Raw genomic sequence first — 25,738 nt, forward strand, 5'->3', positions numbered from 1 at the left:
ATGCGACATATTTTTCCAAAAAAAAAAAAATCCCAATAAGCGTATGTTGATTGGTTTGCGCAAAAGTTATAGTATCTACAAACTGTGGGATAGGTTTATGGACTTTTTATTTTTTTTATTTTTATTGATTTTTTTACTAGTAATGGCGGCAATCAGCGATTTTTAGCAGGATTGCGGCAGACAAATCTGACACCAAGTGACAATTTTTGGGGGACCAGTGACACCAATACAGTGATCAGTGCTAAAAAAAAAAAAGCATATAAATGTCACTGGCTGGGAAGGGGTTAACATCAGGGGCAATGAAAGGGTTAACTGGGTTCCCTGGGAATGACCCGAGAAAGAGACACAACTGTGTTCCCGATTAGGGGGTATATACAGAGGTGGCTGTGGACACGGGGGGGGGGGGGGGGGGGAATACAGAGGTGGCTGCGGACACAGTAGGGGGGGTACAGAGGTGGCTGTGGACAGGGGGGGGGATATACAGAGGTGGCTGTGGACACGGTGGGGGGGTACAGAGGTGGCTGTGGACACGGGGGGGGGATATACAGAGGTGGCTGTGGACACGGTGGGGGGGGTACAGAGGTGGCTGTGGACACGGGGGGGGGGGATATACAGAGGTGGCTGTGGACACGGTAGGGGGTACAGAGGTGGCTGTGGACACGGGGGGGGGGGAATATACAGAGGTGGCTGTGGACACGGGGGGGGGGGAGATACAGAGGTGGCTGTGGACACGGGGGGGGGGGGGGAGATACAGAGGTGGCTGTGGACACGGGGGGGGGGGGAGATACAGAGGTGGCTGTGGACACGGGGGGGGGGGGAGATACAGAGGTGGCTGTGGTCACGGGGGGGAAACAGAAGTGGCTGTTGACAAGGGGGGGGGGGATACAGAGGTGGTTGTGGACACGGGGGGGGGGATACAGAGGTGGCTGTGGATGGGGGGGGTACAGAGGTGGCTGTGGATGAGGGGGGGGGGTACAGAGGTGGCTGTGTACAGTGGGGATACAGAGGAGGTGGCTGTGGATGGGGGGGGATACAGAGGAGGTGGCTGTGGATGGGGGGGTACAAAGGTGGCTGTGGATGGGGGGGTTACAAAGGTGGCTGTGGATGGGGGGGGGGTAGAGAGGTGGCTGTGGACTGTATTCCTATTATTCACTCTGTTTAAAAATGTGTTCTGCAAATGTGTCTTTGTTATATAATAAAAATGTAGCTATATACCTTTATTAAGAGCGCCGATCCGCGGCGTCTCTCTTCCTCGTCTGACAATTGCAGTAAGTGGGGCCGAGAATGACGTCAGTCAGGAGAGAGGAGGGAGGCGTCGGGTGGCCTGCGCCCCGAGTACTGCTCTGAATGGTGTATATAGATGCGTTTTTAATATATAACACAGACACTTTTGCAGATTACGTTTTTAAACAGACAACCACTTGTCCGCGGGCCAGGCGCCCGTGAATTATTCACGGACACTGACGGGCTGGAGATTTAGTGGCAGGGGGCCGCAGGTTGCCGACTCCTGGTTTAGATTTGATGTTCAGATGTTCTCCATCCAATCTGACAGAGCTTGAGCTGTTTTGCAAAGAATGGCCACAAATGTCCTTCTATTAGACGTGCAAAGCTGGTAGAGACGTCCCCAAAAAGACTTGCAGCTGTAATTGCAGAGAGAGGTTATTTCTACAAAGTATTGACTCCGGGGGGCGCTATACAAATGCACCCCACACTTTTCACATATGTATTTGTAAAACATTTTGTAAACCATTTATCATTTTCCCTTCCACTTCACAATTATGTGCCACTTGTGTGGTCTATCACATAAATTCCCAATAAAAGACATTTATATTTAAGTGTTCTTGCATAGCAAGACCACTTACTGTTATCTCACATATATATTATTAGTGGGAATGCTTTAGCAGTCCCACTATTGTTATTCGTTTTTTTTATATTTTATTTATTTTTCTTCTTATTATTCCGTACGTTTTTTGGCTCTGCGTAACTTCTGCATACTTTCAGCTATTAAAACCATTCAACTATTAAAATGTTCGTCTCTTTTAGCTGATGTGTGCTCTTTTTTAACTTTTTTTCTTCCATTTATACTTTTTAAAATATTAAGGTTTTTAACACTTTTTTTTAACATTGAAGTCAATGGGAGCATGCTTGAAATCCTTAAATTCTTCTTCCGCTCCCAAAAGTTTCAGCTCCTTCATACTTTCACCTAGAGACGCCAAACAAACTTTAAAATGTTCACAAAATATTCAGCTATCTGGCTATATCTTTTCAGTTTGATATCTTTTACAGTTTTTGAGAAAAAGCTTTTTGTTTAGAGGTCATTTCAGGAAATTTTAGCCATTAATCAGAGTGTACTGTGTTTGTTTTGTTGCCATGGTTACCAAAGCTTCTGTTATACAGGGGGGGAGGTGGCTGGAGCATCTCAGCTCTGATTACAGAGCCCGGGGGAGGCGACAGACACACCATGTACTGATTTATAATAGAGGAATATGATGGGGCAGTTTTGATGGGGCAATTATGATGGGGCAGTTTTCATGGTGGCAATATGATGGGGCAGTTTTCATGGTGGCAATATGATGGGGCAGTTTTGATGGTGGCAATATGATGGGGCAGTTTTGATGGGGACAATTTTGATGGGGCAATTCTAATGGGGCAGTTTTGATGGCAATATGATGGGGGCAGTTTTGATGGTGGTAATATGATGGGGCAATTCTGATGGTGGCAATATGATGGGGCAGTTTTGATGGGGCAATTCTGATGGTGGCAATATGATGGGACAATTTTGATGGAGCAATTCTGATGGGGCAGTTTTGATGGTGGCAATTCTGATGGGGCAGTTTTGATGGGGGAATTCTGATGGGGCAATTCTGATGGGGCAGTTTTGATGGTGGCAATATGATGGGCAGGTTTGATGGGGCAGTTTTGATGGTGGCAATATGATGGGGCAGTTTTGATGGGGCAATTCTGTTGGGGCAGTTTTGATGGTGGCAATATGATGGGGCAGTTTTGATGGGGACAATTTTGATGGGGCAATTCTAATGGGGCAGTTTTGATGGCAATATGATGGTGGCAATATGATGGGGCAGTTTTGATGGTGGTAATATGATGGGGCAATTCTGATGGGGCAGTTTTGATGGTGGCAATATGATGGGGCAGTTTTGATGGGGGCCGTTTTGATGGGCAATATGATGGGGGCCGTTTTGATGGTGGCAATATGATGGGGCAGTTTTGATGGGGCAATTCTGATGGGGCAGTTTTGATGGTGGCACTATGATGGGGGCAGTTTTGATGGGACAATTTTAATGGAGCAGTTTTAAAGGTGGCAATATGATGGGGCAGTTTTGATGGTGGCAATATGATGGGGCAGTTTTGATGGGGCAATTCTGATGGGGCAATTCTGATGGGGCAATTTTGATGGTGGCAATTTTGATGGTGGCAATATGATGGGGCAGTTTTGATGGGGACAATTTTGATGGGGCAATTCTAATGGGGCAGTTTGATGGCAATATGATGGGGGCAGTTTTGATGGTGGCAATATGATGGGGCAGTTTTGATGGTGGTAATATGATGGGGCAGTTTTGATGGTGGTAATATGATGGGGCAAATCTGATGGGGCAGTTTTGATGGTGGCAATGTGATGGGCAGTTTTGATGGGGGCCGTTTTGATGGGCAATATGATGGGGGCAGTTTTGATGGTGGCAATATGATAGGGCAGTTTTGATGGGGCAGTTTTGATGGTGGCAATATGATGGGGGCAGCTTTGCTGGGGGCCGTTTTAGCAATTCAGCATTCCCACGCATTTTCCCCAGGAAATGCATTTTCTAGTTATTCTTATTATTATAGCCAAATTTACCACCCTAACTCCTCCCACAGTTTTTACACTACATAGACAAGTAATATACCGAAACGTGCGGATTATTCCCGAATGGTGTGCTATTATTTTGTGGAACGTTTCGCCTAATGGTTCATGAAATATCGTCGTTTTTGCGGCGAAAAATTGCTCCCATAGGAATGAATGGGGAAACGAGTGGGAGGTGACAAAAGCTGAAAAATCAGAACATGATTTCTAAACTGCCACCACTCCCTCATTTTCAAGCCCACCTACACAAATCTTATATCAAAACGTTCAGCTATCCTGCTGCCACTAAACATGTCCACGGCTAAGCCATAGTCCTGATAGTTTTCACGATATGACCATTTGTTTGCAACTCACGCCGTCCATTGACATTCATTGAAACTACATGCTAGCCCCTTCAAATTTGAAGGGCAATTTCTAAACTGCGACTGTGCCTTCATTTTTAATATTTCAGAGACATACTATGTATCAAAATCTAGGTCTGGGTCTTGTGATTCTCACAATATAAAGAGCTTCGCTGTAGGATTTATAGTTTTAAAATACGGCCATTTGAATTAGTGCAGTTACTACAGCTATCATGGTCCTGTGTATTGTGTATTGAGCAGTATTTGTGAAGCATAAACAGGGCATGGGGGGCGTGGCCTGGACATGGCTGAATGAAGACACGTTTTCTGTGAGCTCCTGGCCTCCCCTTGCTTGTCCCGACGAAACCAACCGTATGCTGCCTCTACTAACGGTATGCTAACCGCAAAACGCTACCGCACAAGATCGTCGACTCAGGGACGTCGCCCTCGCAACTCTCAGGGTGAGATACACCACTTTTTCCGGAACGCCATTAATACATCCCCAGCGCCATAGTTGCAGCTCCACGCGGCACAGACCTGAACAGACGGTCACTAGCAGAGACAACTCCCTCACCCAGCCACTCTCCGAGTATAGCCTCCCTCTCAGGGATCCCCGCTACACCCGGCTCAGCAATGTCAGTGCCAATAGACCCTCTCCCTCGGCACGATTTCACCCACATCGATGGGGAGCTTAGAGCACTCCTGCAGGCCTTGCCCACGAAGCAGGATATTGAAGCACTGATACTGAAAGTAGAGGAATCTCATCGTAGAGATATACAAGAAGTGAGAACAGAGATACACTCTTTGGCTGATAGAGTGGATAATGGAGAAGCTTCCATCTCCACAATAGAAGCTAGATTGGGGGCCTTAGAACAATCACAAGCTGAACAAGCGGAGTCAACGATCGCTATTCAACTACACATGGAAGATTTAGAGGACAGAAGCCGCAGGAACAACCTGCGACTTCGCGGCATCCCGGAAGCTACGGGCGCTGAAAATCTCCCGGACATAGTGACGGCCATCTTCCGGCAAGTTCTGGCCTCACCACAGACCGTCATTGAGATGGACAGAGTCCATAGATCTCTGGGGCCGAAATCTTCAGATCCCAGTCGCCCTAGAGACGTGATATGCCGCCTCCACAAATATACCCTGAAAGACATGATATCCCGAAAAGCCTGGGAACATGGAGAGGTGGACTTTGATGGGGCGTTTGTTAAGATCCTCCCGGATCTCTCCAGAGCTACCTTGCAGTGCCGTGCCCGACTCCGCCCTCTCCTGGATCTGGCAAGAGAAAAGGGATGCACATACAGATGGGGATACCCACTTTCGGTTACCTTCAGAAAAGAATCTGCGTCCTTCACCCTGCGTACACCTGCCGACTTACCGGACCTGTTCTCCTTCCTTGAGGCGGCTCCCATACAGTTACCTAATTGGCTCCAACTCCTACCGAACCCCGGGAATCGCCCAGGCCCGGCAGGATCCAGAGGCTTCCTTTCAGCACGCCCACAAAGATCACGGAGGCGACAACGTACCACATCTGGAGAAAGATCTCGGGAATCGTAAGTGAACCGTGCTCACCATCAGAAGATTGATCACCACCACAGGTTTTTTCTCTTATTTTGTGTTTTTTCTTTTGCCTTTTGCTCACCTAATGGAAGCGGACGTTCTGAGCAGTCCCCGCTACTGGTTGTAATCTGAGGGTGTTGGGGTTAATTGGATATCAGTAGAGATTCTCCTAGATTTACCGCCTGAACCCGAACCAAGGAAATAGATCTGCTATGTCTCAGATGTTCTCATATGTGGTTCTACTCTAACAATGGTTAGGAGACGATCTGAGATACCCCTTCTGCTGTCACATGGGATGTATATGACACTATACCCACAATGGTTCCTGTGACTAAATCTGCAGAGCTGTTAATTCCATGTAGGTACACTTCCATTTGTCAAGAATTCAAGACTCCATGGATATACCTACGATCTCAGGTCGAACGTTTGTCTCTTTTCTCTTTAGCAATGGAGTTATTTGTGAATTACTGTTTATATATATATCGCCAGATAGGTTAGACGGTAATCCATATCTACAGCTGTTATGATATACATTTGATTTTAGAATCTAGAGTTAGCATAAGATATCTCTGACCTATTGGTCCTTCGTAGCATACTCCCCCGAACAAAACCCACTCCCGTCCCCTTTTATATGAAGACTGTTGGCTAACCCATACCGTCTCCCTCCCCCTCCCAACCCATCCCTGTCAGTAGAGCCATTCATCAGCCAAACTTTCCAAGGGTTTTATGATAGTCTGGCGACACCCCCCTATAGGAGAAGGTTTCAGTGTATAGAGTCTTCAGTAACTACTTAAAAGGATCCCTCCATTTTGTGACACAGGGAGCGGGAATAGGGAGACGGGGGGTATTGGTAAATGATGCCTATACTACTGTATGAGCGTTCTTCTTTTATAGTTATGTTTTATGCTATAAATTACAGATTGCATGCTTCTTTGACTTATATACCCATGTTTAAATATAACCGTTCTCAATTTGAGATGTTAATAGCATACTTGTTATATATTTGTTCATTACTCAATAAGGTCGGGGCAGGGGGGGGTGGCTGGAGCTCTATCTCCGGCTGTGTCTAGCCGCTCCCCTACATAGGCCTACGCTCAATAGTCAGAGTGTGTCTGACGAGCGTTCTAGCATATTTGCTGTTCTTAATGTCTTTTTATCTATTTTTATTTTTTTTTTCTATTCCTCTATCCTTCTCCACTGCCTCTATCGTCACCCCAGTTCTAACCTTTTCTCTATACCCTACCCCACCTCCCCTCATTCTCCTTCCCCTCTCCTCCTTTTTGTTATCAACATGGAGGTTCTTAATGTGACATCATTGAATACTAAAGGATTAAACATCCCAGAAAAAAGGCGCATGCTGTTACAAGACCTTCACCGCATGAGAGCAGACATTGCTCTTCTGCAAGAGACCCACTTCAGAAGCGACAAACTGCCTATACTTAGAAACCGATCATTCCCCCTAGCCTACCACTCACCGAATCCAGAAGCGAAATCGAAAGGAGTATCTATTCTGATCTCCAGTAAGGTACCATGGACTTGCTTGGATACTGTGGAGGATCCGGCAGGGCGCTTTTTATTTATAAAAGGCAGGATTGGAAATGTTAAGGTGACTTTGGCCAATTTATACGTCCCTAATTCCCACCAGGACATCTTTATTGAGAGGACTATTGAGAAGTTAAGGAACTTTTCTGAAGGGCAACTGATTATAGGAGGAGACTTAAATATTCCTTTGATTCCCTCGGAAGACTCCTCATCGAAACACTCGACAATTCCTCCTGGCTCTCGTAAACGCATCGATCGGGCCTTACACCAGGCCCAATTAGTAGACGTGTGACGTATAAATCACCCTACAGAAAGAGATTATACCTTTTACTCAACACCCCACAAGGTATACTCTCGCATAGACTACTTCCTCATACCACACTCACAGCTGCACTCAGTCAGAACAGCCACGATAGGCTCTATCACGTGGTCTGACCACGCACCAATCTCTCTCTTATATGCACTCACTGACACGCTAACCTCAAAGACTAAAGGGTGGAGACTAAATGAAAGCCTCTTACAAGATAACGAAGTATTATCAGAAGTCACTAGAGAACTTCAGTTCTATTTCCAGACCAATGACACGACAGATTGTAACCCCGGTATTATCTGGGAAGCACACAAAGCAGCCATAAGGGGTATACTTATTAAACACGGATCGAGAATTAAAAAACAACGGACCCAACAACTTAACTCATTGTTAGAAGACCTGAAACTATTAGAGACGAGACATAAACAATCACCTTCCCCTTCCATAGAGTCAGACCTCCTTACCCGCAGATCGCAAATTAATGACCTTCTACAATTTACGGCTAAAGCTTCGATGCAGATATGTAGGAAAATGTCCTATGAATCAGGTAACAAATGCGGTAAGATGCTAGCGAAATCCCTAAGAGATCAGAAGTTAGCAACATACATTCCTCATATATTATCATCCAAGGGGACCAAAGTTTCCAAACCTCATTATATCGCCCATGAATTTCAGAAATTCTACTCAAACCTATACAACATAGATAAACCCCCCCCCCCCCATGCAAGAAAACATACAGGAATACTTAACCTCCTCACAGATGTCAAAGTTACCAGAGGTAGATAGAGAAGCTCTAGAGGACCCTATTACAATTGAAGAAATACAGGGAGCGATAGCTTCATCTAAACAGGGGAAAGCCCCGGGACCAGATGGACTTACCATCCTATACTACAAAACTTTTATGCCATCGCTGTGTCCATACATGGTCAAATTATTTAACTCAGTAAACCCTACATCACCCTTTACTGTGGAGACATTGCAAGCCCATATTGCGGTAATTCCAAAGGAAGGGAAAGACCCCTCCGCCTGCGGAAATTATAGACCGATCTCCCTGCTTAATATTGACCTTAAGCTATTTACAAAAATCCTAGCAAACAGAATCCAACAACATTTGCCACATCTAATCCATCTATACCAAGTAGGTTTTGTTCCTACTAGAGAGGCCAGGGACAATACCACCAAAGTGCTTAACTTGCTACAAAGGGTAAATACGTCTCGAACTCCATGTGTATTTCTGGCAACGGATGCGGAGAAGGCCTTTGACAGGGTGAATTGGAACTTTATGCTTGCAGTACTTCGATACATTGGGGTTGGAGACCATATGACCCAATGGATATCATCGATATACTCTAAACCCTCAGCTCGTGTCCGAGCAAATGGAGTCTTATCAGATCCCTTTCAAATTTCAAACGGGACACGACAGGGATGTCCGTTGTCTCCTCTTCGCCCTGTCATTGGAACCCTTTCTGTGTGCTGTGCGCAAGAACCCAGATATTGCTGGCATAACAATTGGGAATACCCAACATAAAATATCGGCTTATGCCGATGATATGTTATTTTCCATTACCAATCCTGTGATATCGCTCCCAAATCTATTTAAAGAAATCAATAAATACGGAACCCTCTCTAACCTTAAAATCAATTTCCAAAAATCAGAGGCAATGGGCATTAATCTTTCACAGTCGCTTAAGATGCAACTGCAGACAAATTTTAAACTAAAATGGAACGACACGGCTTTGACATATCTGGGTACTATTATCCCGACTCACATATCTAAGGTATACGAGCTAAATTTTCCCCCACTCCTCTCTAGGGTGAGGACATTACTAAAAAATTGGTCATCAGGCCTACATTCGTGGTTCGGCCGCTGCAATATACTGAAAATGAGTATACTGCCCAAATTTATATATCTTCTACAGGCTCTACCTATACATATCCCCTCCACATATTTTCGACATATACGACAAGCGTTTTTTGAATTTATATGGGCTCACAAATCCCCCCGTTTGAAGAGATCACAACTCATTCTGCCTAAACAATATGGAGGTCTGGCAGTCCCAGACGTTCATAAATACTATCAAGCAGTCCATCTTGGTAGGTTGGTTGACTGGAATAGAAATGGAGCTCTAAAACTATGGACTCAGATTGAACAGAATCTGAGCTCTATCCCTTTGGCTAGAGCACCTTGGTGTTATGACTCCTTACCTAAAGATTTGAAATACCACCCCATCATCGGTCATACGACGAAGGTATGCTCTCTCTTGTTCAAAAAAGGGTCCATTTCAACCGAAAACTCGCCACTCTTCCCAATTTTGGGAAATCCCTGTTTCACTCCGGGATATCAAGAAGATCAATTTAAACAACTAATATCTACGGGCTGTATCCAGGCTTCACATTTTCTTGTACAGGAAAGATGGCCCTTATTACAAGAACTTACAAACCCGACGGGTACATTTAGACTAAAGTTCTGGAATGCCCTGCAAATCACACATTTCTTTAGATCCCTCCCTCCACCGAACAAATTTGCTCGACCCCTTACAACCTTGGAAGAAATCTGCTCCACAGAAGGAACATTATCTCACACACTCTCATACATGTATAACCTTTTAATTACTCCACCAGACACCTACTCACTAAAACACATTGCTGACTGGGAACGAGACCTGAATTACACCTTTAGTCCACAACAGAAACAACGTATTATTCAGCTTACATACAAATCCTCTATCTGCACGAAAACACAAGAAACTAATTTTAAAATCTTGACCAGGTGGTACAGGACGCCTGAGAAACTACACAAAATATTTCCTGCATCATCAGATAGATGCTGGAGATGCCAGGAGGAACGAGGTACATTACTTCATGTGTTCTGGTCATGCCCGAGAATTAAACGATTCTGGCTAGAAGTCAAAAACATTACACAGAAATTTACAGAACAGCAAATACCAGACGACCCAGCCTTTTTTCTCCTCCATGTTTCAGATAGGTCGGTGAAAGCCTATAAAAAATCCATTATTTGTCATCTCCTTAACGCCGCCAAATCCTGCATCCCGCTTATGTGGAAATCCTCACAATCTCCGACGGTTGGGATGTGGCTTAGAAAGGTAACAGAAATCAATAAATTCGAAGACCTTATCCTTTCGGCTCGGAACCAACAAGAGAAATACTCTAAGACATGGTCACTGTGGAACACGTTTGAATACTCAGATGAAGGCCAGACCTTACTCAGCTCCCCAGATGCAGATCAAGGTTAAGAACGGTAGGAGCCTAAAAGAAGTACAGGCTCCCACCCCAGAGGTATAATATATATACTCCCACTAGTAAACAAGAAGAGATAGGTTGAGATGTCACATTACCCCCCCCCCCTTCCCTAACTCTTCCCCTTCCCCACTATTACCCACTTATGTATTCTACTGTTTGTGTTTTGTTTCTCAGCTTTCTTTCTATACTAGTTTCCTCTTTTTCTACCTTGTGCTGTGTATACACAGTGACAGGGGTGTTTTTTGATTAAAATAAATGATAAGGGATGTCTATATGGCTTATTTAACTAGACATTGTAATCCTCTTTGACGTTTGACAGATTGCTACATACTGGTACAACATTTACCTTTACTTGACTTATGCTGAACATATGTTTGTAAATGTATTCTGGGTCCATGGACCTCTCCCTTTGAATAAACAAATAAAAAATTTGTAAAAAAAAAAAAACAGGGCATGAGCGTTGCTAGGAAACAGTGGTTGTAAACACAAGATGCTGAGACACCCCAAATGCATGTGGTCATACCTTCATCTGCTAGACTTGATAATGCTTGTAGACTCCTCCCACAGTTTTTACACTACAGAGACAAGTAATATACCGAAACGTGCGGATTGTTCCCGATTGGTGTGCTATTACTTTGTGGAACGTTTCGCCGAATGGTCCACGAAATATCGTCGTTTTTGCGGCGAAATTGGTCCCATAGGAATGAATGGTGAAATGTTCAATGTCATTTAATTGGTGTGCTATTACCTTGTGGAACTTTGTGAAAAGCTGAAAAATACCAGTGTGAATCCGGCCTCAATGTCATTTAATTGGTATGCTATTACTTTGTGGAACGTTTCGCCAAATGGTTCACGAAATATCGTCGTTTTTGCGGTGAAATTGGTCCCATAAGAATGAATGGCGGAATGTTAAAAACTAGAGTGGGAGGTGACAAAAGCTGACAACCCCATGATCAGCCAAAACATTATGACCGCCCCATGTAAAAAAAAAATTATTTTGTGGAACGTTTCGCCGAATGGTTCACAAAATATTGTCGTTTTTGCGGCGAAATTGGTCCCCTAGGAATGAATGGTGAAATGTTAAAAACTAGAGTGGGAGGTGACAAAAGCTGACAACCCCATGATCAGCCAAAACATTATGACCGCCCCATGAAAAAAAAAAAATATTTTTGAAAAAAAAAATATATATATTTTTGAAAAAAAAAAAATATATATTTTTGAAAAAAAAAATCATTTTTGAAAAAAAAAAAAAATCATTTTTGAAAAAAAAATCATTTTTGAAAAAAAAAATCATAATTTTTGAAAAAAATGTTCAGCTCTTTCAGCTAATGATGAGACTTCAACTTTTTTACTACTATTTATACTTTTTAAAATATTAAGCTTTTTAACACTTTTCACAGTTACTCCAGCCACTCCAACCACACAACAGTTACACAAGCCACTCCACCCAGTTACTCCACCCACTCCAGTTGTAGAGGCAAGAACACTTTTCACAATTTCCCCAGAAATTGTAGTTTTTCTAGTTTTGGTTGTAACATGACAAAATGGGAAATTTCAAGGGGTGTAAATCCTTTTTTCAATGCACTGTATATAATAGATGAATGCGAATAAGGAAGCTAATGTGTGTGGAATCTGATTTGGTAATTGGGTTTTTTTTAAATTTTTTTTATTTAATTTCTTTTTTTTTAAATTCTCTTCCCATCATAAACAGTGTTGTAATTTTGTAAATGAAGAAACTGTATGTGTGTATGTAATTGTGTGTGTAATTGTGTGTGTTTATATGTATGTGTGTATGTCTCTGTCTCTCGCGCTCTCTCTCTCTCTCTCTCTCTCTCTCTCTCTCTCTATCTATCTATCTATCTATCTATCTATCTATCTATCTATCTATCTATCTATCTATATATATATATATATATATATATTATCTATCTATGCGCTTCTGGAAGAATGGTCAAACATTCCCATAGACACACTCCTAAACCTTGTGGACATCCTTTCCAGAAGAGTTGAAGCTGTTATAGCTGCAAAGGGTGGTGCAGGTCAATATTGAACCCTACGGACTAAGACTGGGATGCCATTGAAGTTCGTATGTGTGTAAAGGCAGCCGTCCCAATACTTTTGACAATATAGTGTATATTGGTTTCTATACGTCCATCCTCTTATCTTAAATAAGCATTCGTTTAAACGTAGAGCACTAGGTTTCCACTTATTGTTTTAGGCTGCGTTCACACTATTACCGCATGCGGCTCACAGCAGGGGTCCGATGCGTCCCCGTTCACCGTTTCAGGTCCGATTTCAGCCCAGATTTTTGGCTGAATTCGGACCTGAAATGGACCAAGGGACGCACCGGACCCCTGTGCAAATTTGCATCGGAGCCGCAGCAGAGATTTGTTACCCAGGTCCATAGAGAGCCGGTCGCAATCTCCTGCTATTGCGAATTGGATGCGGAAAACCCACTTCCAATTCACACTAGTGTGAACCCGGCCTTAAGGTACTTTGCTGCACTCATTAAGAACAACCCATGGAGACTATTGGAGGAGAGATGGTGGAGTAGAAGGTGAACTACTCTTTATGGGTGGAGACACAGAGGAGGTTATTGGATGGATTATATTTTCATGTCTGTTTAAACCTCTTATAATTTGGAGGCCATTTCATTGGATGTCTTCACCACTTTGTAGGATTGGACTCTTATTACACTTTGGACATGTAGTAGGACTATTGTTATATCATTGTGTTTAGTCTGTATTATTTACCCTTAAATGTAACACCTAGTTTGTACAACAATATATATAATCTATTAGATATCAATGGATTTGGTGGTGACCGTATAGAATATCATGGCCAGTTAGGCTTTCCTTAGATAAAGGAACTCATTGTAGTTGGAACAAACATTCAAAGCATATTGTGGTTGAGTTTAGACCTTCAGATTTCGTTCTATGTGTCTTGGTGTAATGGGTCAGACATGAAGTTCTTTTCCTCTGAAAGCCGTATGTATTGTCTATCTGCAGTTACATCTTTGAGCTCTTTGCATCTGCGGGAATCACTTACAACACCAAGACGGATCTACTGGATCTTTTGGAACAGATCATACAGCATGTTGGCGGAAGTAAGGAATTTCCCAGGCAGGCTTATCAAATTGGCCCTACTTTTTGTCGTTTCCCCTGTCCACAAAAAAGAATGTACTACTTCTGTATTCATGTCCTTGTCTTTAGGTTCTGGGATCTTCACCAACACTCTTGGCCTCCAGAAACTGTCAGATATTATCCAGGTAAGACTTCCTTTTACTTTAAAGCTGATGACGATATATGTATTCTCCAGCCCAAGCACTAGCTTTGAAACCCATATTCAATATCCAGTTAACAAGTTAAGTACCAGTCTGAAATATTCCTCCACTACCGGGCCATTTTTCGGGTTTCAGTGCTATGATAGTTTGACTGTTGGCCATGCAACACTGTACCCAAATTAATTTTATATACACTTTTAAGACTTAGCGCTTTATTTTGGTGCTATTTAATAACCACCGTTTTTTTTTATTTTATTTTTTTTATTATATAAAGCAGCGGTCCCCAAGTTCTCCAGCACTAGGGACCACCTGTGGAAGACAACTATGCAATATGTAATTCATATGTAATTTATATGTGTTCGGGTTTAAACTTGGAGGGCCATCTACCCAACATTCTTACCTCATCCATCTAGACTGGTCACTAGAGCTTCTTCTACAGGCTCTGATCCATCACTTCCCTCCTCTGCTAGTGCCACTTTATTAGGATCTATAGAGGGACAACACCGGCCTGGCTTTCTACAGCAAGGTTTACTGCTGTGTTTATCGCTGAACTAATGGTACTGGGTCGAGCGATATTATCGGTGTTTGAATATAGCTATCAGCCATCCATCCAGAGCCTATCCCCACGACCTTCCATGCAAGAAAAGGCCTTGGCTGGGCTATAGCCACATGCCTGGTTTTGCTTGCCATCTGGTAAGCGAGTTTTTCTAAAGGTGGTGGCACACTTTGCTGTATGAACTCGCCGTGGTGTTAATACTAGAAGAATTTGGTTCATTATTCCACCATATTTTCACCACTAGAGATATGATATTTATTCCTACAATCAAGTTTCTACATTAATTGGACTTCATTAGCATGGCTTCTTCTTTCTATGTCTATTTTGTGTATATCTCACATTAAGCGGCTGCTTATTGGACTATAACTCTTTAGTAATTGATCATTTACTACTGATACAGTAGCGCGTTTTTTTTTTTTCCCTCTTTACAACTGTGCCACCTACTGGGGAAAGGGGTGGGGGAGTGCAGTCTCAAGTCAGCTCAATATGAAAGCCCCCAAGGACATGGTGATCTCTCTCTCTCCTATAGACCACAGCGCTGTATGGTTATCATCAATGCTCTATGATGATCTTGTCCTCAGCCCGGCTCTCTTCCTTCTCCCTCCCCTTCTCCTCCTTCCCTTTTCCCTTCCCCCTTCTCATCTCTCTTCCTCTTCTTCCCGCATGTCGCCAAAACATGACCACAGAGAGGGAAGGGAGCAGTGGTGCTGGGAAAAGGGGAGCGGGCGCCCTCTGGTTGTTGGAGAGTGACAGTGCGGGTTGTGCTGGCCTAAAATATTTCTGAGACGGGAAAAGTGCTGAAGTGCAATGGCAGTAGTATCTGCAAGCACCTGTGTTTAGTATTACATTTGATCCCGCAACGCCCCCTTCTCACCCAAGTTTTACGTTGGGGACTCTACCGCCCACTGTAGTTCTGGTATTTGACAGCTGAATGACATAGGGTGAGGTTTTAGCCTCATCTCAATTTGGAATATTGTTGTGACACCATGTAGGACCTGGGGTCCAAAGGGAAACTACATAGACACAGGGATTGGTTTGATGTCTAACACAGGTACTTGTAGGTGCTTGAACTTCAGTGATGTTACCTTTTGTTAGGCCAGGGCAGATTCACTTTAAGAGTTGATTGGACACTTTCCATTGGTAATGTGGAAAACCCATTAGGACAAGCAGGACCCTCTGATTCTATCTGTATTGAATTGAATTGCATTGTAACTGTACTGTCTGCCCTCATGTTGTAAAGCACTGCGCACTGTTGGCGCTATATAAATCCTGTATTATAATAATTAGGTGGAAGAAAGGGAAATCTGCAGTTCATTGTTTTTGTTTTTTGTTTTTTGTCTTCTCACTCTTGTTTTATGTGTTTCCTGCAGATTGTATTTAATATTGAGATCCCTGAAGGTTCCACTGCTGTCATCAACACCAAACAGGTGTCGAGGTACTACAAGGTAAAGTGCTTAAATCCATTACCATCTTTTCACTCTATGAATAAAGACCGTTAGGATAGATCTTTGCAGCAGAAGGTTGTAGCAAACTTCACTTTGAAACGTAACTGGAGTCAGACTGCTGTTGAAGAAAGTCATTCTTAAGAAAAGTGCCGTTTCCGAGCCAGTCGATCAGGGGGGTCTCCAAACTGTGGCCCTAAAGTTGTTCAGGAACTACAATTCCCATCAAGACTAGTCATGTCTGTGAATGTCAGAGTTTTGCAATGCCTCATGGGACGTGTAGTTCCGCAGCAGCTGCAGGGCCATAGTTTATAGATCCCCTCTGGAAAAAAAAAAAAAAAAAAAAAGCTTTTGTAAATCAATAAGACCAAAGTCACCGGAAATATCGATCTAGGGCTTTGGAGTGTTTTTTTCCACTTTTTCAACATACAGATGATCTTTTCTTTTCCTTTGTGGTCTTTCCATTGCAACATAAAGGAAACAATATACATGGCATGCATAGGCATTTCTTGTACAAGGAAGCATTGTTTTCATGGTATCGGACACTTAAGTTTCCCCAGTAGAAAGTCATTTTTGTTTTTGGGATGATCTTTGAAATAACTGTACTACTTAGAAACTAGCTATTGCCAACGTCTCTGAATAACCTGAATGAAGAAGTATTTTAACCCTTTCATGCCTAAACCTATTTCTGACATTTGTTGCTTACAAGTTAAAGTCAGTATTGCTTGATAGAAAATTAGTTAGAACCCCCAAAACATTTTATGTGTGTGTATATGTATATGTATATGTATGTATGTATGTGTGTGTGTAAAAAAAAAAATTATATATATATATATATATATATAATTTTTTTTTTTTTTAGCAAAGACCCTAGAGAATCAAATGACGATCTTTGCAATATTTTATGTCACATGGTATTTGCGCAGAGGTCTTTCAAACAACTTTTTTGGGAAAAATGTCATTAATTAAAAAAAATAAACAGTAAAGTGAGCCCACTGTTTTTGTATAATGTCAAAGATGTTACACTGAGTAAATAGATACCCAACATGTCATGCTTTGAAATTGCGCACACTCGTGGAATGGCGACAAACTACGGTACCAAAAATCTCCATAGGCGACGCTTTAAATTTTTGTTAACGCTTACCAGGTTAAAGTTACAGAGGAGGTCTTTTGCTAGAATTATTGTTCTCGCTCTGACCATCACAGCGATACCTCACATGTGTGATTTGAACACCGTTTACATTTGCGGGCGCGACTTGCGTATGCTTTTTCTTTGCTGCGCGAGCATTCGGGGAAGGGGGCACTTTAAACATTATTTTATTTTTTTTTTTTTTTTTATTTATTTTTTTTACATTGTCCCTTTAAAAAAAAAAAAAAATTCTGATCACTTTTATTGCTGTCACAAGGAATGCAACAACAATAACACCCTTGTGACAGTAATAGGTGGTGACAAGTACTCTTTATGGGGGGATCGGGGGGTCTAAAAGGCGATTCTGAATACTGTCATTTTTTTTTTAAATCGACGCCATTGGCAGCCGGCTCTTGGCTTGAGTCTCCTGGTGGGACTGGAGGCCCGGGAAGAGCGGTGGAAGGTGGCGGGAGGGGGGGACGTCCCCTCCCGCTCCTTTAGGCTAACAGCCGAGCAGTTTTTAGCTGCATCAGTTGTTATCACTAAGGAGCCAACCGCCTGCTCCAAAAAACGGTACCGGGGTGATTCCTGCAGCTGCAAGCTTCAACAAACGGGCAGGGTAGCTTGGCAAAGGTGAGTATTAGAGGGTGGGGAGGGTGTCCTATCGAGGGACTTCAGCACATTGCCCTGAATGGACAAACTACAAGATCCTCTTTAAACAAATGTGCTGCTAGTATTTAAATGTGTTGCTTAGGCTTATATTATCTCCTTCACGCTGTGTTAGATCTTGCTCATCTACGCTATACAGAGCCTCAGCTTTTGCTAGTGTAGAAGACCTCTTTTACAAATGGATTTGAGTTTCCCTTCCCATATCTATTGCCCAATTGTGTAATTTTCTTGTGCACGAGCAGGTTCACATCCACCCTGACAACAGCCAGAAGAAAAAACCACGGGGAGATGTGTGGAGCAATAGCAGGAAGCATGGAGGTGAGCCAGAGGTCATGTGATAGAACTGGACTGAAGTTACCCTAGAGGGACAATCACTCTATTATTCTATCATGCTTAGGAAGGTTTGTGTTGCTGCCTGTTGCAATTCCTTAGATTCCAGCTGAGTCAATCGATTGACTGCTCGGGGGACGCATGCGCAGTAGGGACAGCAAGGAGTTACGGGACATGTAGTCCTGAAAATTTAACATTTCTGATGAGCTCAGGGTGTGCTCCCCGACCAGGCATGCTGGGTAGTTCTGAACAAAGGGACCCAGGAAGAATGAAATTTGTGACAGTTTACCATGATGTTATCTAATCTTTGAGTGGATTTTAACGTAGTATAGAGCAGTATTTCCATTTGGGTTCAATATTATTTAAAGTATACCTAAGCCATAGATTTTTTAGTTTTAGTATGGAGTCGGTAACACTCCTGTCAGATTACCCCCCCCCCCCTTTTTTTTGTCCTATTTTTGGGAAAATTCTCTTCCCTTCTTAACCTGTAGACCTAACAGGAAGTCAGAGGAAACCTTTGCTAAATAATGAGACATCCCCTCTTCGAGAGCTATCACCATTGGAAGATTTCCTCTTGCTTTTCTTTTCCCATTATCCTCTAGAAGTTTGGATTTCCCATCTCTTTCTATCTGGATGACAATGGTCACCAGGGCAAATGGAGAAGGGGAATCTTTCCAGCGGGGATACAGACAGCACTAAAACCCATACTGGAGTTTTGATTCTTCTCTTCTCCGTCCAAAACCAAAAATTAAATTTTGTCACTAGGTATACTAAAAGCAGAAGTCTAGGTAACAGTGTAAAACCTGTAACCTTACATCACCTCTAAAGGTTTGTTCAATCCAGAAGTCTAGTTTAGCTCAACAGTGGTCAGTCATAGCCTTGCTGATCTGGGATCCAGTGTTCAATATCCACCAGGGGCACTGTGTAGCTTGTACCTTCTTCGTGTATGTATGTGTTTTAGCAAAAGTTGAAGCTGTCTCTTTTTTGTACCATTGTCAGGCCCTAGATCACCTGCTGGTGGCACTGTGTTTCCCAGAGCGAAAGGTTGTAGTTTCGGTGTCCATCAGTGGGTATCTGCCAGCAGATCCCAGTAATCAGTTTCCACCTGATGCTGGCTGCTGGGAGGGTATTTAAAGAGGAACTGCAGTCTGCTCACATAATTTGTAATAAAAACATCTTTGCCATTCTGAAGCTTCCCTCCAACCACTTTGTATATTATTCTATATATACTGTGGTTCTGTACTTGCCAAGTATGCTGCAGAAATCTCCCGCCACTAAGTCTGGCTGCAGCCATTTTAACTATGGGCAGTTGAAGCTGCTGCCTGTTCACTGCCTGGATTTATACATACACCTTCAGCCCTGCAGCTTTCATTGGCCCTCTTATGACTCATCCCCCCTTCCTTCCTGGCAAACTCTCTGGAGAGATAGAGAGCTGTGCATGATGTCATAAGCCTAGGCTAATGGTCAGACAAGAAACAGGAAGTGGGCTGTACAAGATATTTACTGGCAGAAAAAAAATGATTTACTATCCAAAGTTAAAACACCAAGGGCAGAAGATTTAATCAAAAAGTAGGAAAGTTGAAAAAATGACCAAAGGTCTGCTTTAGACTCCCTTCACACTGTGCCGCCCCGGGCGTCAGCGGTAAATCGGCGCTATTTTTAGCGCCGCTTTACCGTTGTTTTAGCGGCGCTATTCGGCCGCTAGCGGGGCGGTTTTAACTCCGGCTAGCGGCCGAAAAGGGGTTAAATCTGCCCGCAAAACGCTGCTGTAGCAGCGCTTTGCCGGCGGTATAGCAGTGCTGCCTCATTGTTTTCAATGGGGAGGAGCGGTGTATTCACCGCTCCTACACCGCTGCAAAGAAGCTGCTGGTAGGACTTTTTGTGACGCCCTGCCAGCGCAGCGCCCCAGTGTGAAAGCACTCGGGCTTTCCCACTGAGTTTGCAGCTGAGGCTTTTTTCAGGCGCTTTACAGGCGCTATTTTTAGTGCTGCAGCGCCTGAAAAACGCCTCGGTGTTAAAGGGGTCTTAAGTCCTCCCCTATTAGTGCCTCTCGCTCCAGTGTTTTGCTGTGCTACCAGTTACTGTTCCTTCAGTGGTTTGCTGTATCCTGTTGCCTTGTGCAGTGAGGGAAAAAAGTATTTGATCCTCTGCTGATTTTGTGCGTTTTGCCCACTGACAAAAAAATGATAAGTCTATCATTTTAATGGTAGGTTTATTTTAACAGTGAGAGACAGAATAACAACAAAAATATCCAGAAAAACGCATTTCCAAAAAGTTTATAAATTGATTTGCATTTTAATGTGTGAAATAAGTATTTGATCCCCTATCGATCAGCAAGATTTCTGGCTCTCAGGTGTCTTCTATACAGGTAATGAGCTGAGATTAGGAGCACTCCCTTAAAGGGAGTGCTCCTAATCTGAGCTTGTTACCTGTATAAAAGACACCTGTCCACAGAAGCAATCAATTCCAATCTCTCCACCATGGCCAAGACCAAAGAGCTGTCCAAGGATGTTGGGGACAAGATTGTAGATCTACACCAGGCTGGAATGGGCTACAAGACCATCGGCAAGCAGCTTGGTGAGAGGGTGACAACAGTTGGTGTGATTATTCACAAATGGAAGAAACATAAAAGAACGGTCAGTCTCCCTCGGTCTGGGGCTCCATGCAAGATCTCACCTCATGGAGTTTCAGTGATCATGAGGACGGTGAGGAATCAGCCCAGAACCACACTGGAGAATCTTGTCAATGATCTAAAGCCAGCTGGGACCATAGTCACCAAGATAAGTTGCAAACGGGGAATTTTCCTCTAAATGTGACTTTAAGGGGCACTACTCCTCTACAGATCAAGACCGTAAATATAAAAAATATTATTTTATTTGAAAAAGGTTAAAAGTAGGATATACAGTACAGAGTTTACAGGATGCAAATACAAAGATATGCAAAGATACAATACAGTTGGAGACAACCACTGCTCTGTTGGATAAATAAAGCAACAGAGATGACCCAACGCATTTCAAGTTAGCGATATTTGTTCTCTTCTTCAGGCTTGTGGTTAGACACAGGACGTAAATACGTCTATAGGTGATAAAAGACAGCATTGTAAAACAAGAAAAACATCAAAAATTCAGTCCAACAATTTTTGTGAATCCACTGACCATGAAACTTGCATAGAAAAATCAATGATCTTGCATCCATGTTAAAACATTTGGGAAAAAATGCTGCTGCCTTAAGCCAACCAGTTCGGGTCCAGAGAAATGGGTACACCCAGGAAAAGCAACCCAAGGCCCAGGATGGTCACTCACAGAGGGCGCTCCAACTCTGCCCCAATGGGAATACCACACGTATGGCCCAAAGTGACAAATATCGCTAGAGTCAAAAAAAAAAAGAGGCGATATAAACATAGTGTTAGGACCAAAAATGAGGTAACTTTGCATTGAAATGACTATATAAGTGTCTGTTCGGAGCATACATACCTAGCTTGTTTCTGGATAATACAGGAACAGGAGAGGGCTAGAGGTCAGAAACGGCTAACTTCAGATGTTTGGAGTCCGAGTGCCCAAATAAATGTTAAAGGGGCCTATGGAGGGAGAGCATAAAAAAGGACACCATCAGGTCACCGAGTTATATGCATAAATATGCACCCGTGCGATGGTACTTGTCTTATAGTATCTATATGTGTGTAGGATTAGAACCCCTCAACGTAACTGGTTCCAAAAGGATTACCTTGATTAGGGCTCAGTTCAGGTGTAGTCCTGTCTGACCTGGGTGTGCAGCCTAAAATGATGTTGGAATGGACAACGTTTTATGGGGTTGATGGAGATCCCATGGACCAATCCTAGTGGTGGCGTGGGGAGGAGCTCACGATCAAGGAGCGCCCCCCCCCCCCCTCAAGTCCCCGGTGCACGAAAGCGCCTCCACCACGACTTCCTGATGGAAAGAGGATGTCTGGCGTCACATGGACGCTGGACAAGGCGTCGTGACGCCATACGTCCGGCAAGTGGAGTCACGGCAACCAGGGAAACCTGGCCGTACAACTCCAATCAAAGGATGTAATGAAATGGCGTGAATGGCCCCCGTGTTCTGAGTGAGGGACCTACTGGGCGGGTGCTGTGGTGCATCAAATCATCCATACTCAGACTGGAATGGCTAAAAGCAGGCAAGTCAGGAGGAAGGAAATAGAAAATTATTGTGAACACAGAAACGTATAGATGTACAATCATCCACAGAAAATATCTAAACTAGTTCTATGCAGTATATATGTGAAAATTCTGACGTCTTAATAGAAATGGAGAGAGGAAGGGAAGACATGAGAAAGGGGGGAGGGGGGCTTCAAATTGTAAAATCTGATGGTAAATGCCAAAAACTGCAATAGCACGGCTTATATGTACATATGTTCACATAGAAAATATAAATCATTTTTCTGTAGAAGTTAGTTTGGTCATTGTCCTAGAGATCTCTCATTGGGGTCATTTGGTTCCCATTCAGACCCCCCTGAGGTGAAACCTTCCAGGAAGGGTCTGAAAGAGATGAATCCATTGAGGTCAGGTGGTTTTGTCGCATTAAGGCGGAAAATCCACCTTTGTTCATGCTGTAATAAAGTCTTATTCCAATCCCCTCCCCGCATACCTGAATGTATGCGGTTGAGGATTAGGAAGGAGACCCTAGGAAAAACCCCTTCGTGTATATCCGTTACATGTCTTCCAAGTGGAATACCGGGATTGCAGGTCCTCATTGAAGTGATGTGGCGATAAGCTCTTTCCCAAAAATCCTTGTATGGTCTTCCCAACGTAAAAGCATGCACAGTCAGAGGAGGAGATAAACCACACCAGACGTTTAGCGAAGTGTTTCGGTCTTAGCGTTCCCCGTCTTATCCTCAGACACTGGCTGTAGGGGATAGAGGAAATTAAGGCTTGTGGATGGAAGCTGCTAGTGTGTGGTATGGAGTTGCCAGCCGTAGGTTTCCTATATAGACTACTGGTAAGTAGGCCATTCTCATCTTTGTGGATGGTAACATCAAGGCAAGTGATGGAACAACAATCCCACGTCATAGTAAATGTTAGATTGAAATTGTTGTGGTTAAGTTGATAAAGAAAGTTTGTAATTGATCAATAGGCCCATCCCATACGAGAAAAATGTCATTGATATATCTATACCAGACGGCAATGTTCTCCATAAAGGGGATCATCTCTTCTGATTGATAGTCACCAAGAAAACAATTGGTAACACTACTGAAATTTTGCAGCGCCCGCAATGTCCCCCTGCTCAAAAAAAGCACATGTACAGGCCCGCCTGAAGTTTGCCAATGAACATCTGAATGATTCAGAGGAGAGTTGGGTGAAAGTGTTGTGGTCAGATGAGAGCAAAATCGAGTTCTTTGGTATCAACTGAACTCGCCGTGTTTGGAGGAGGAATGCTGCCTATGACCCCAAGAACACCATCCCCACTGTCAAACATGGAGGTGGAAACATTATGCCTTGGGGGGTGTTTTTCTGCAAAGGGGACAGGACAACTTCACCGCATCAAAGGACAGGGCCATGTACCGTCACATCTTGGGTGAGAACCTCCTTTCCCCAGCCAGGGCATTGATCGTGGATGGGTATTTCAGCATGAACATAACATAAAACACACGGCCAAGGCAGTGAAGGAGTGGCTCAAGAAGAAACACATTAGGGTCCTGGAGTGGCCTAGCCAGTCTCCAGGCCTTAATCCCATAGAAAATATGGGGAGGGAGCTGAAGGTTTGAGTTATCAAACGTCGGCCTCAAAACCTTACTTGGACTTGGAGAGGATCTGCAAAGAGGAGTGGGACAAAATCCATCCTGAGATGTGTGCAAACCTGGTACAAGAAACGTCTGACCACTGTGATTGCCAACAAGGATTTTGCCACCAAATACTAAGTCATGTATTACGAAGGGGTCAAATACTTATTTCATTCATTAAAATGCAAATGAATTTATAACTTTTTTTGAAATGAGTTTTTCTGGATATTTTGTTTGTTATTCTGTCTCTCACTGTTAAAGTAAACCTACCATTAAAATTATAGACTGATCATTTCTTTGTCAGTGGGCAAACGTACAAAATCAGCAGGGGATCAAATACCTTTTTTCCCTTACAGTACCTGGTCTCCCTTGTTCCTGATCCAAGTTTTGGTTCCCCTTTCCATCTGCTCCCTGCACCTCCAGTTTTCCTTGCCTTTCTGTGTTCCCCATTCTCTATACATTGTACATAGTTGTCAGTCAGGCTTTTGTCACTCTTTTGGTAAGGTATTTTGTCACTGGGTGTTTGGTTGACTATCTTTGCTGTGTGCCGTCATTTGGACAGATTTTGTTTCACTGTAAATAAATCTAATTTAACGCATACACAGTCTGGTCTTGGTCTACTAAGTGTAGCCACCCAGATCTAGCCACCTCTGTTGCTGATTTCTGACAACCATTTATTTAGGCTGGGTTCACATATGTGAGGCCGCGGTTCCCAGCACGGGGTCCAGTCCGTGTCTGTTCACCGGTTCGGGTTTGAATCGGGTCCAAATGTTTTGCCTGAATTCTTTAACCAAACCCAAAGATGTACAGGGCCCTTTTGAAATGCGCACCACGGCCGCCCCAGACCTGTGCGAGCCAGACACACTCACCTGTCATGCGAATTGGATGCGGAGAAACCTGCATTTAATTCACACATATGTGAACCCAGCCTTAGATTTCCTGTGGCTGATTTCAGTATATAGTGATTATCTGGAGTTCCTGTTGAAAACTGAATATGTCCCTTAATTTATTTTCCATCTGTGTATGTGTGTTGCAGGGAAGGTGCTCAGTTACTGGTGTTTCAGTCCTGGTTACACAATGCACGACCTAGTGAGACAAGGAGTGCGAAGCATCATACTGACCAGTGGAACTCTATGTCCCCTCTCTTCCTTCACCATGGAGATGCAGATGTAAGTTTTTATTTTGCTGGGGAAACCATACTGCATATTGTGGTGAACTATGTTAAAGCGTACCTATGCTCTTGTTGGGTAATGGAAGCCTCTAAACTAGAGAATAGAACAATATCTGTCTCTCTCAGATAAGTTCCCACTGACTCCATTCATCTTTTTAGCTATCTGTAAAGGGGTAATTCTTCCCAATGACCACAAGACTAAGAAGCATTCTTCCCACTGACCATCACACTAATGTGTCATGAGTTGTAGATATAGTAATTATTCGCAGGGGTGCCCTGAGACCGGAAAGCTAATTTAAGGGTTCCTCTGTGTTTGAAAAAGTTGAGAAAGGCTTCTCTAAACCCAGAGTACTCAAATACTGTATATAAATATCAAGTAAGCCCTTGCTTGGCTCTGCCCATTCAGCCAACTTTTTGAATGAGCGCCTTCACTAACCAAAGAAAAGGCAGAGCGATTCTAGAAAATATGGGCAAGCACTATTGAGTGACTGCAGTAACATTGGGGTTTATTTACCAAAGGCAAA

General features: G+C 43.3%; 1 protein-coding gene across 2 annotated transcripts in view; it reads left to right on the forward strand.

The window, feature by feature from the left end:
* RTEL1 (regulator of telomere elongation helicase 1) overlaps positions 1-25,738 on the forward strand; it is a 283,430-nt gene that overhangs the window by 54,811 nt on the left and 202,881 nt on the right. For both annotated transcript variants that reach the window (XM_073607371.1, XM_073607372.1), the window contains exons 12-16: positions 13,885-13,982; positions 14,089-14,144; positions 16,086-16,160; positions 18,198-18,273; positions 25,080-25,212. In XM_073607371.1, the coding sequence (XP_073463472.1) occupies positions 13,885-13,982; positions 14,089-14,144; positions 16,086-16,160; positions 18,198-18,273; positions 25,080-25,212 (438 nt within the window). The remainder of the gene's footprint in view (positions 1-13,884; positions 13,983-14,088; positions 14,145-16,085; positions 16,161-18,197; positions 18,274-25,079; positions 25,213-25,738) is intronic.

The sequence above is a fragment of the Aquarana catesbeiana genome, linkage group LG12 (genome assembly GCF_042186555.1).
Source record: "Aquarana catesbeiana isolate 2022-GZ linkage group LG12, ASM4218655v1, whole genome shotgun sequence".
Classification (NCBI taxonomy): Eukaryota; Metazoa; Chordata; class Amphibia; order Anura; family Ranidae; genus Aquarana; species Aquarana catesbeiana.